The 12,046-nt window shown below is 41.6% G+C and overlaps 1 protein-coding gene across 4 annotated transcripts in view; it reads right to left on the reverse strand.

Moving 5' to 3' along the window:
- RORA (RAR related orphan receptor A) overlaps positions 1-12,046 on the reverse strand; it is a 929,914-nt gene that overhangs the window by 14,271 nt on the left and 903,597 nt on the right. For all 4 annotated transcript variants that reach the window (XM_073801103.1, XM_019947598.3, XM_019947590.3 and 1 more), the window contains 3 exons: positions 8,135-8,530; positions 2,329-2,450; positions 601-733 (listed from right to left, as the gene is read on the reverse strand). In XM_073801103.1, coding sequence (XP_073657204.1) covers positions 601-733; positions 2,329-2,450; positions 8,135-8,530 — 651 coding nt within the window. The remainder of the gene's footprint in view (positions 1-600; positions 734-2,328; positions 2,451-8,134; positions 8,531-12,046) is intronic.

The raw sequence follows: 12,046 nt of genomic DNA on the forward strand, positions 1-12,046 counted from the left end.
CTAGCAGGCTCTCAGTCACCTTAGCTCTCTATTTAAAAGAGCAGCGTTCATTAGAGTAATTAAAGACTTGTGCCAAAGCTAAGGCCTGTATTACTGAAGAGAGACTGATTTATGAATTACTTCTTGGGCACTTCTCTGTCCTGCAATAATACAGAATCTCAGAGTTGCAAGAAAAACATGGACTCCTGTTATTAAAACAAACAAAAACCCAGGGATAAAAAACAAAACAAAATAAAAAAAAAACCAGGGATGTCTCTCTGAGTTCCACAAACAGCCTTCTTCCTAACAGCTTACCAAAACCTCCTGAGGACCTGAGGCACAGAAACAAAACACGGGTGATGGTTAAAACTGTGGAATGCAGGTGTCTTTCAAATTAATCTTTTCACCCAGAGGAGAAGCAAAATGGAGGGAATGTTTCCTACAAATAGCTCAAAAACCTTAAAAAAGAAAAAAAAAACCTCTCAGTTTCTGCTAAGAGAAACTGAGCTATTATCATTTGGAGAAAAACTGTTCTCGACACCTTCCTTACCAAGCATTTCTTTAATAAGCCGGTGAAAGCAGGTTAGTCGAGATCTCAAAATTCACTTGCAAAGCACATACCTGCTTTGAGAAGCACAATTTGATCGTTTTGACACAGTTCCATAAATCCATCAATGCGTTTGGCAAACTCCACCACATACTGTATAGCTTCTGTAATTTTGATGGCACACAACTGCCACATTACCTCCCGCTGCTGTTGAAGAGGGAAACACATTAACATCCCCATTACCCATACCCTTGACACAGTTGTTTTAACTGTTCCTATCGTGTAAAATCCTTCTTTGGAAATGGATCCAAAAAAGCTAGAGGATTTAAAAATAATCAGTTGGCCAGTTACTCCCGTTATAATGACTGCTTCCAAGTTCTTCCTGGTCTCCTCCAATTCCTCTCTTACCATTTTGGTGGCAAAGGGACGGGGGAAGATGTTATGAGTATACATGCAGCAGAAGATGAAAACGGGAGTCAAGAAAGCAACTCACGCCACTGATTTAACCCTGGGCCATGGAGAGTAGCAAAGTAGAATCTCCTTGTAAGCAATTATTCTGCCTTGGGGAATTTCACACCACTTTACTGGGGCAAGGGAAGAAAAGGGGAGTCAGTTATATTTACTGTGCACCTGCTATGAGCTGGGTGCTTTATGACATCCTTGTCTCATTTCATTTGCACAAGAATGTTTTTCCATTCCCCATAAACGGACACAAATGCTCACAGAGGTTTCCCAGCTAAGAGGTATTGGAGGTGGGATTCAAATCCCAGCATTTCTGACTCTGAATCCCATTTCACACACCTTGCTGCTGTTTACTGCTTTCTTGCTTCCCTTTGTAATTCTGGCGGCTGGTGCTACCTGCTATCTCAAAGGTAAACAAGGTGATGCGCTGCTATTCCCCCAACCTGTCCTGTTTAATTCCTTTTATATACCCACTCTCCAATTTAGTTACAGGCTAACCTGGATCCATCTTGTTGCTCACTTATTTCCCCAATCTTAGCTTAAGACTGTTTCTACCAATACAACAGGATGGAAGAAACACTGAATTAGGAACCAGGACTCATGGTCTAGTCCTGATGTTTTCACTCTCAGCCATGTGCCAAGGGATGGTCGTTTCCTCATATGTAAAATGAAGGGGAGGATTAACCTTGATAATCTCTACGGTACTTCCTAAGCCTGAATTTCTATGATTATTGGGGAAAATCACAGCATTTTCTTTTACTAAAGGCAGAATGGAAAATTAAAAGTCCTCCTTCTCCAGCCCTGCCCTCCCATTTAGGTAATTTGTTGATCAGACTGTTTTATAGAAAAAGGTAACTGGCAGTACTACTTGTCAGCCTCATGTTGCTAGATTCAGACTGGAATTAGAATCATAGCTTCCAAACTTTTTTCTACACATATTCTCTAAACTCCTCCTTTTTAACTTCGGAACCATGAGGCTGAGATTATTTTACATCAACTTCTGGACCGTGAAATCTTCCATTGTGGTATCGGGAAAAATCCCAATTCTTTGAGCCTTTTGGAAGCTCCTTAATCTAGCTCCCTGTTGACAAATGATAGGACATATGTGTATAGTTATAGGAACAATAGAATCTGTGTGCTATTTCTGAAATTTTGCACACTGACATCTCAATAAGGTGGTAAAGCCCCAAGAACGTGATCAGCTCTGGAAAAAAGATTTTTAAATAGAAATCTGCTATCTGATGAAAAACATTCATTCTTTGGTCTGTTTGTATTCAAACCTCCTGCACAAACACCCTTCCCAACATTGCCTCAATCTTAGGTAAAATTCTTCAGTCTACCTTGTTTTGGTAATTCTCAATCTCCTCCTGCAGAAAGGTCTGCCACGTTATCTGCTGGAGCTCTTCTCTCAAGTATTGGCAAGTTTCCAGATGTGATTTAGATATATTCTGTGCAAGGTGTTCTAAGGAGAAAACAGGAGATCACAACATGAAAAGCCAAGTTCTTCAGGGTTTTCCCTACTTAATATTTGATTTAAAAAGTAACAAGTATAAAGCAACATGGCTGAACCAGTTTTAATGATCTCGACATATTTAAGTAAGCAATTTGGAACTATTCTATATTTGGGGACATGAGGATAAAGGACAGGCAAAGCCAACATTTAGCAATAAGGCTTGGCATTTTCAAAGACTCTCCTGACCTGACCTTCTCTGTGCCTTTACACCAGCGTCTGGGAGTGAATGTTGGAGTTGAAAATATTGACCTAGAGAAGTGTGAAAAATGACTGACACGACCTGTACTTGGTGTTTTTATGAAGACAGATCTGCCATATACATTGACTGGTGGAGGATTACTCTTGAAAAATTAGAAAATGGTATTTTTGGGGGGACAACAACTACGTGTTTCTTTTGTTTTTCCTGCAAAAATGGCAGAACAAGCATTACTGAAGCCTACTATGTCACTATATATACATACATATATATATATGGTGTGGTGGTTAAGAGATGAGATGGACTCTGGACCCAGACTGCTTGGGTTTGAATCTCAGCTCTGCTACTTAGTAGCTACGTGACCTTGGGTAAGTTACTTAACCTCTCTGCGCTTCGGTCTCTTTATTTGTAAAGTGAGGAAAATAGTACTTAATTTCCTGTTTATCATAGGGCATCTGTGAAAATTAAGTGAGTTGAGCACTTAGAATAGAGAGGATAACATAGCATCTGCTACATAAACATTTGTTCTTATTATCCTGAAGTGTACCGGATTTGAAGATATTAAAAGAAATAGATGGCAAATAAGTTTCTCTAGGGACTTATAACCTGGTGAACATGTACATACATGCTGAAAGGACAATTCAAGACACTAGACAATAAAGCATGAAGTTGAATTCTACTAGGAGAGAAAGGAAAATAAAAACATAATAGGTGCTGTCAGAGAGATGAGGGGAGTTAGGGGATGCTTCCTGACAGAAGAGGAACATTTGGGTTGGCCCCTGAAGGAAGGGGAGGATTTGGTAGGCAGAGGCCAGTGTGTGAGGCAGTGGACCAGTTCCACGTTCAAGGGATGGTAGATGAAAGAATGGATATGGCATCCACAGGAGACAGGAAGATGTGATAAAGTGATGGTGTCAAAACAGAAATATGGGTAGAGAAGAGTCCACATCCTGAAGGATCCTGAATGTTGAGACTGAGAGTATGGACTTGATTAACAAAAGGAGTCAGCAGGAGTCTCAAGAGGGAGCTGACATGCTGAACACTGTATTTGGGGAAACAGAACAAGCAGTTTTGTCATTGGTGGACTGGAGGCAGGAGGATCAATTAGAAGGCTGCTGAAATCTAGATGTAAGGGACTAAGAGCTTGAAATAGGTTGCTGATAATTGTTATGGAAGGGAAGGACAACTCAAGAAGTATTTTAAAAGAAGAACTGACAAGACTCCAAGAATACAAAGCCATACCCCAAAGTGATGCCCCTCCCAGGGTCTTGAATATATAATAGGAAAGTTATTTAAAACAGTGGTGCTGAGGGCAAACTTAGCAACACTAGTAAGAGTGTCTGTTTGGAAATTTGTTACTGCTTACGTCAAACAGAATCAGATTTGTTTGTGTGAAAACAGAGCAGGTTCACCTAAACAAAGCTCGAGACTAGAACCTCCTCAGAGATTCTGAAACACTGAAGCACAATAAACCTTAACAGCTCTACTTGGCAACACACAGACATGAAAACGACATAAGTAAATATCATAAAAAATAAAACATAAACAAAAGAAAAAAATTAAAGGAGACAGAAACTGAGAGAGAGAAATTATGTCTATGTCTTAGAATCAGTGACGTGTGTGAAGAGAAGAGGGGAATAAAGACAAAATAATGGGGAATCAGAAACAAGAAAATAAGTGTGTACATAGTAAATTCAATTTTTGTAAATATGAAAGAAATGATGAAGGCAAAGTGTTCACAGGGAAGCTGGGAGAATCCTAGGAAGGGAAGAATGGGAAGAAGCTCACAGTATTCTCTTCCAGATCATGCTCTGTTTCCAGTTAACATGGTCAGCATCTTCTTGTTTCACTTCATCCTAAAAATTGTCCCCACCCATCCCTACCTATTTGAGTCCAGCTTTTAGAAGCGACAACAAATGATGCAATGTCTAATGACCAGTAGAGGGCAGTGGCTGCATTCTCACCAGCTGCCTTTGATCAAAATTCATACTTGATTTGGCAAGTGTAAGATTTTAGACTCTGTGCTGTTTTTAAGTCTCCATTTCAGCAAAGGAGAATATGGTCAGACTGAGTAAAAGCTAAGAAGTTAGTGTGGTCTCTCAGACAAACAGTCTGGAATAGTGAAATACCTTGGAACTAGGAGTTAGGAGACCTGGTTTCTGGTCTGAGCTCAGTTGGGTAACTCACTTTGTGACAGGCAAATCAGTTCACCTCCTCAACTATGATGGCTTCATCAGGACAGCCAAGGTCTAGATACTTCAGATGGAAAATCCTGTCTTCTGAGAAAGTCACAGATTTTCACAGTGGTATGGAACTTTAGGTATCATCTGGGCCAAACTCTCATCACTTTGTAGATAATAACATTAGCAATGATGATAAAAGTTAACACTTGGGTAGAGGTTACTATGTAAACTCTATATAACATAGACTCATATAACACACTAATATAATATACCTACCTACATCTATATATATACATTTTCTATATATATATATATATATATATATATATATACTGTGTATATATACAAATATTTTTTCTTAATCTTCACGACAACTCTAGGGGGAAGATACTAGTATTATCTCCATTTTACAGATGAAAAAACCAAGCCACAGTGAGGTTAAGTGACTTTTCAAGGTGTCATAGCTGGCAAGTGGGCAGTGATTCAAACATACACAATTTGGCTCCAGAGTCTATGCTCTGAATCTTTATAGTCCATGGGTAGGGAGACTGCAGGTTGCAGAGGTAACATGACTTATACTAGGTTGTACAACCTACAGCAAAGCTAGGACCACAACCCAGAGAAGCTGACTTCTTGTCTCATGCTTTGCCCAACGTATCTGTTATCTCTTATGTACAAGGCTTTAGTTATTAATTATAGTCATAAATGCAGTTAGCTTTTTTATTTTTTATTCCTTTTGGCTGTGAAGCTCGGCTTGTGGGATCTTAGTTCCCCGACCAGGGATGGAACCTGGGCCCATGGCAGTGAAAGCACTGAGTCCTAACGCTGGACCGCCAGGGAATTCCCCAGTTAGCTTTTTTTTAAAAAGGAACCTAGGTAGTTTATCTGGAATGTATAATTCAGGTACTAAGTGTACATCAAGGGCAAAATTTCATAGCCAGGAATGCAGATGTATTTCCACTAACAGTAATGGATTAGTAGGTACTATTGTTGAAAGATAGAACTGAGCTTAGGATATGTTAATTTACAAGTTATTTTCCAATTGCACAAATGGTTTCATTTGTTTCAAATCTGATGATAAAATTTAGCCTAAAATGAAGTCAAGTTAGTTAAAGAAAAGAGTCGGACTTAAGCCCCCAAGGAAATGTCAGGGAACTTCAGAGAGCTTTGAAGAAGTAGCAGCAAGGTCTCTGGCTGCTTTTACGCTACTCTTAGCTCCTCAAACCATTTTGCACCTCTAAGTGGGACAGAAAATCAGAGCTCCATTATATCCCTTTCAACGAAATTCTTGTTTAGTTTTGGGTTTGGGGCAAATCCTAGCGATGAGTTAGTTTTATTCATCGTGGAAAAAAATGCCACAATTACGTGTGAAAAATCCGTAGTTTAGGAGAACATGGAGAATGGATGAGGGCACAGGGCTCTCGGACCCACTGGGAGGTGACAGCTGTAGAAGAGGAAAGGGATTTGCGGGTGAAGGAGGGGCTGGGGAAATCGGCTGACTTCTGGCTCCACTCAGGTATCAGTGCACATTTAGCCCAAGTGCCATGTTCAAGGGACACACTTAGGCCAAGCGGTGTGAGTTTATTTCTGGGTTGAACATTCGACAAGCAAATGGCATAGATTCACTAGTATGTATGATAAAGTAGAAGCAAACCTAAAGCAAGCTAGGTCATTTTTCACTGTATCATGTCAGTTTTCAATCAAATCCTTATTCATTTCTGAAAATTTTACTTTCATTACAGCTCTGCTTAAGGCTCAGTCAACCAAGATCTCACGACAAAAACGGAAGGTTTTTGTTCTAGTTCAAGAAAAAAAAAAAAAAAAAATCAAGCCTAGCTCTGGCTCAGCTTGGCTTCTAGTTCAGAGGTTTCTCTGTTAATCAAAAGAGCTGTGATACACCTTTAATGCTGTTCAGTGGTTAAAGACCAGGCTTAAAATGTCCCTGCTCCTGAGGATTTAAATTTAGACCCATAAAGAGGTGCTTGTGTAAAAACCGTAAAGAACATTCAATTTGTTCTATTTGGAGAAAGATTTTACTGGAAATATAAATTTCACTTTAAAAATGTTTTATGGGGTACAGAGGTGGAGAAACCGTCTAAAGAACACAACCGTTATTTCTGTGAACTAAGGACGTCTGTGCTCAAGTCAGAACCTGCTGGTTCTTTTCCATGTGAAGTCTTCCTTCTCTCTTCGTCTTAACTTAGTCATCTTCATAGCAACTAATTGAAATATCCCAAAGGATTATAACCTTGTGTGAGGAACCATGGGGAGGAGTAGATCAAATTCTCAAACAGTAAAGGTCCTTATCAAAGTTTCTCTAATAATAGTGCTGTACTTAAAAATCGATTAAATATAACAGAGGATGTTATAACACAACTTCCTTGAAATGAAAAGTTTTCCATTGTCTGTGTTAACATTTCTAGGTCACATCTCCCAAGAAGCACCAATGTCACAGGAATAAGGAAATGACAGGTTTTTGTGGGGTTTTTTTTGGCATGGTGAGTCTTCTATGACATACATCAGTTTTGCATTAATATCCATCACCAAAACATTTTGGCAAATAAAGAAGCCAATTTCCCTTTAACGATTATAGAATGTGTCAGAGTTGCAAAACTTAGATGCATACGGGGACTGGGCAGTGATATAAATGCCGAGAGTGGGATGGGCCCATTTCAAGGCGTTAGGCCCTAAGTGGCACCAGTTGGTTGTTGCCATTCCCAAATGCTGGTCCAGTGTAACTAGATCATGTTTTTTTTTCCTTCCACAAGAAACTGAAAATCTGAACTTTCAGGTGGAATTGTCCAGGTTTAAAATTTTAGCAACCAATTCAAAAATTGTAAAGCTCTGCACTGGTCAAAAACCCATGTCTATGTGCCAGGTTAAGTCTGTGGGTTGCTATTTTTATAACTTTTGGTATAAAGCAATACTTAGAACATAACTAAATCAGTGGAGTTAATGGGGCCATTCCCTGAACTTACAGTTTTCTGTGGAATTTAAAGATTGCTTTACGTTCATATTGTCTCAGCTCTGATGCTGAGAGGTCACTGAGTTTCTTGGATATATGATGGGAAACAGTGGACAGTCAAAACCAAGGGGGCAGGTTGGAATTATGAAGTGGTCCAAATGGTAAAGGTGACTCGCCCTTCTAGATGCATCATTTTAATAACATAACTCATTAAAGGAAAGTCAGACAAATCCCATTTCCTTCAAATGGCACAAGTAGTCCATCCCAATGGAAACACGGAAGCCATTACCTAGTTCTGCCATGGACACAGTTGGGGACGTCTCTCCATTGGTGAAAGAGCAGTAGGGAAAGAAGCCTGATGCTGGTGTGTAGTCACATATTGGTTCTGGTTTGATTCCGTTGATATCAAGACCTGACTGGTCCGGGGAAGGCTGTATGTCCAGGTAGAAGCTGCTGACGGCAGAGTCTGCCTTGCTGCCCTCGGGGGTGTGCCCGTCAATGTAGCTGCTGAGGTCGTCGTGAAGCTCCGTAAGCCCGTTGGCCGAGATGCTGTAGGTGGGAGTCAGCGGCTCGGCCTCTCCAGGCTGCTGTTGGTGGTCTCGCTGCTGCTGCTGCATCCGGTGTTTCTGTACTTCTGCGTACAAGCTGTCTCGTTGCTTTTTCGACATGCGGCCAAATTTTACAGCTGGAAGAAAAAAGCCAAGGCACACCATATACAACACGCTTTTCTCCATGATCCTCTCCAGCATGCTTTAGGAGTTCCTTTGAAGTTGCAGACAATTCCATCAAAAACTACACAACCACAAAATAAGGATGTGATCCTGAGGTGAAAATAAATGGTCCCACCTCACACAGGCTTGTTCCACATCCCAAACAGCAAAGACACATCCCAGAGGAGCTGCGTTTCAGAAACAGACCCAGGGCTGGTACAAGAGACCCAGAGCAATGACCACCTACGTTTTTGTGCTGTCACACAACTCCAGGCTCAGTAGGAGCTACTGAAATGCGACTTAATGGGCTTGTTCCCTCTCTACCCAGGTAGATGGTCTAGATGTTTCTTTTCCCAGTGTTCAGACCAGAGCACAGGGACAGACAGACTCACGGAGGTGTTATTGGGGCACAAGCGCTCAAACCTCAACTTGCACTCATTTCACTAATCCGTATGCTCACATGAGTTTCTTCCTGATCAAACAGCCAAATCTGGGGCTTCCTTGAGAAAGCTCAAAAGACTGGACGAAGCATTTGCAATTCCATGAATTACATCTCTTGAGTCTATGCCCTCTGTTGCTCCTGGGTCTTGAGGTCCCTGTGAGACCCTTGGACCTGTCTTTTTAAAATTATTATTATTCTTTTAACATCTTTATTGGAGTATAATTGCTTTACAATGGTGTGTTAGTTTCTGCTGTATCACAAAGTAAATCAGCTATATGTATACATATATCCCCATGTCTCCTCCCTCTTGCATCTCCCTCCCACCATCCCTACCCCACCCCTCTAGGTGGTCACAAAGCACTGAGCTGATCTCCCTGTGCTATGCAGCTGCTTCCCACTAGCTATCTATTTTACATTTGGTAGTGTATATATGTCCATGCCACTCTCTCACTTCGTCCCAGCTTACCCTTCCCCCTCCCCGTGTCCTCAAGTCCATTCTCTATGTCTGTGTCTTTATTCCTGTCCTGCCCCTAGGTTCTTCAGAACCTTTTTTTTTTTTTTTTTAGATTCCATATATATGTGTTAGCATACGGTATTTGTTTTTCTCTTTCTGACTTACTTCACTCTGTATGAGAGACTCTAGGTCCATCCACCTCACTACAAATAACAATTTTGTTTCTTTTAATGGCTGAGTAATATTCCATTGCATATATGTGCCACATCCATTCATCTGTCGATGGACACTTAGGTTGCTTCCATGCCTTGGACCCATCTTTAAAGGACACTTTCTGCTGTACTCATTCAGCCTCAAGTAAAAAGAATATCAGAATTTTGGAAAGGGCAGACTCTGTGGAAGATCCCCATCGGGAGAATTTGTGTGTGCAGCCCTTCTCCGTGAGATGTGTCCCTATATTTAAAGTGGAACAGTGACTGGAGTAATTTTCCAGTTCATTTAGAATCCCAAATGATTTCTCCTAAAACACCCAGATAATTGAGAAAAAAAATCCTATGATTTCCTGGTCTGAACCCCCCACTAACCCATTTATTTCTCAGCCTGACTCTGTATGTGTAGATAAAGCCGCTGCTGGAGGGATTAAAACCTCCTAATTGATTATGGTTAAATTGATATCTGACCAGGTGGATGAATTCACCCATCTGACCATCAACATAATTCTATGAGTCTTGGGGCAGGAGGCAGGAAAGATGGAAGTGAAGTTGGGAATCAGGGCCCACTGTCCAGGCCAGCTGGTGGATCTTTTTCCTGCCAAGGAGGATGTGCTTTCATTTTGCACAGAGGAAACAAGTGAGCTGGATTCTGGTCAATTTCCAGTTTCCACAACTCAGGTGACAAACTTGGGTGGGGCTGGTTAGATAGCAGTCAGGCTGATGTAGGCTCTGAATTTCAGGCCTGTAATTGTATAAGTCCCCAGATTCACTCCAAGTCCACAACAAAGTGTGCTGTCACTTATACGAGAAATCTCCACAAGGCATACTGAAGGTACTTAATTTTTTTTGAGAAGAATACTCTGGAACCCCCAAGGGGATTAATACCCATAGGGGAAACTTGTTCTGCTATGACTCTGAATTGCGTTTTAACTCTTTTCTTAATATTAACAACAGTGATCATACTATCCCATAAGGGAAATGAATGGATCAGGTTTTTTTTGTTTTTGGCTGTGCTGTGCGTCTTGTGGGATCTTTGTTCCCTGACCAGGGATCGAACCCACGCCCCCGGCAGTGGAAGCCCAGAGCCCTAACCACAGGACTGCCAGGGAAGTCCCTGGATTGGGTCTTGAGAAAATACACACACAACTTGTGATTTTTAACTTACAGATTCATGAGATATACCTAATTTTGTGAGTTTAGTGCCATTGGAAGATGAAATCTGCAGAGCTGCATATCACAGGATTTCTGAGAATACAGTGTAAGTTCTGTGAATTGCATCTTCCAATCCCCAAAACTTCACTTTGGTCCTACAAATTCTAAGAGGTCACCCTGTGTACAACTTGTGCCTGGGTGGGTCCACAGGCCCCAAGAACGTCTGATTATGGGGAAAGGAGACCTTCAGAATGCCTGCTCAGCAGTCTGAAGTTATTTTTCCACAGGCTGAAACTCCACTGGAAAAGATGTTTCCTTCAAAGAGATCTCTCAAGAGAACCAGCCAGCCAGTATATTTGCAAAAGTCCTTAAAATGTATCCACTACACTAACTGCCCAATTTCCTTATATAAGAATAGTCTTGAAATCTGGTGTTGATTATTCCGTGCACTTAAGACAGTCTTCCAGGAAGATCCTGAACTGTTTTGCAAATGAATGGTAGGTGGTCTCTAGTTCTTAGAATAGCTTCTCTTAATGAAAAGAACATTTGTCACTTGGGCATGCTTTGCACTATTTTCACACATACTGTATGTAGAAATGTTTGACTTTGGATCCAGTTAGCATAAAAGCTAATTCATCCCAACTGCCAATAACCTTACTAGTGTAAGACATGTAACAATTAGCTCTGGCTTGTGTTTTCTGTGGGGAAAAATGCTTCTAGAAGGTATCCTTTTTAAGACCCTCAGGTTACACTTACCTTCCATCAATTCATCCACATGTAATGTTTTAAACCAGTAGGGTTCCCTAACCTTTCTGGCACCAGGGACTGGTTTCATAGAAGAAAATTTTTCCACGGATGGGGGAGGGGGGAGATCAGGCGGGAATACGAGCGATGAGGGAGCGGCAGATAAAGCTTCACTAGCTTGCTGGCCTGCCGCTCACCTCCTGCTGTGCGGCCCAGTTCCTAACTGGTAATGGTCCATGGCCTGGGGGTTGGGGACCCGTTTTTTTTTTTTTTGCGGTACACGGGCCTCTCACTGTTGCGGCCTCTCCCGTTGCGGAGCACAGGCTCCAGACGCGCAGGCTCAGCGGCCATGGCTCACGGGCCCAGCCGCTCCGCGGCATGTGGGATCCTTCCGGACCGGGGCACGAACCCGTGTCCCCTGCATCGGCAGGCGGACTCTCAACCACTGCGCCACCAGGGAAGCCCAAGGGACCCCTGTTTTAAACGT

Source organism: Tursiops truncatus, chromosome 2, assembly GCF_011762595.2.
Source record: "Tursiops truncatus isolate mTurTru1 chromosome 2, mTurTru1.mat.Y, whole genome shotgun sequence".
NCBI lineage: Eukaryota > Metazoa > Chordata > Mammalia > Artiodactyla > Delphinidae > Tursiops > Tursiops truncatus.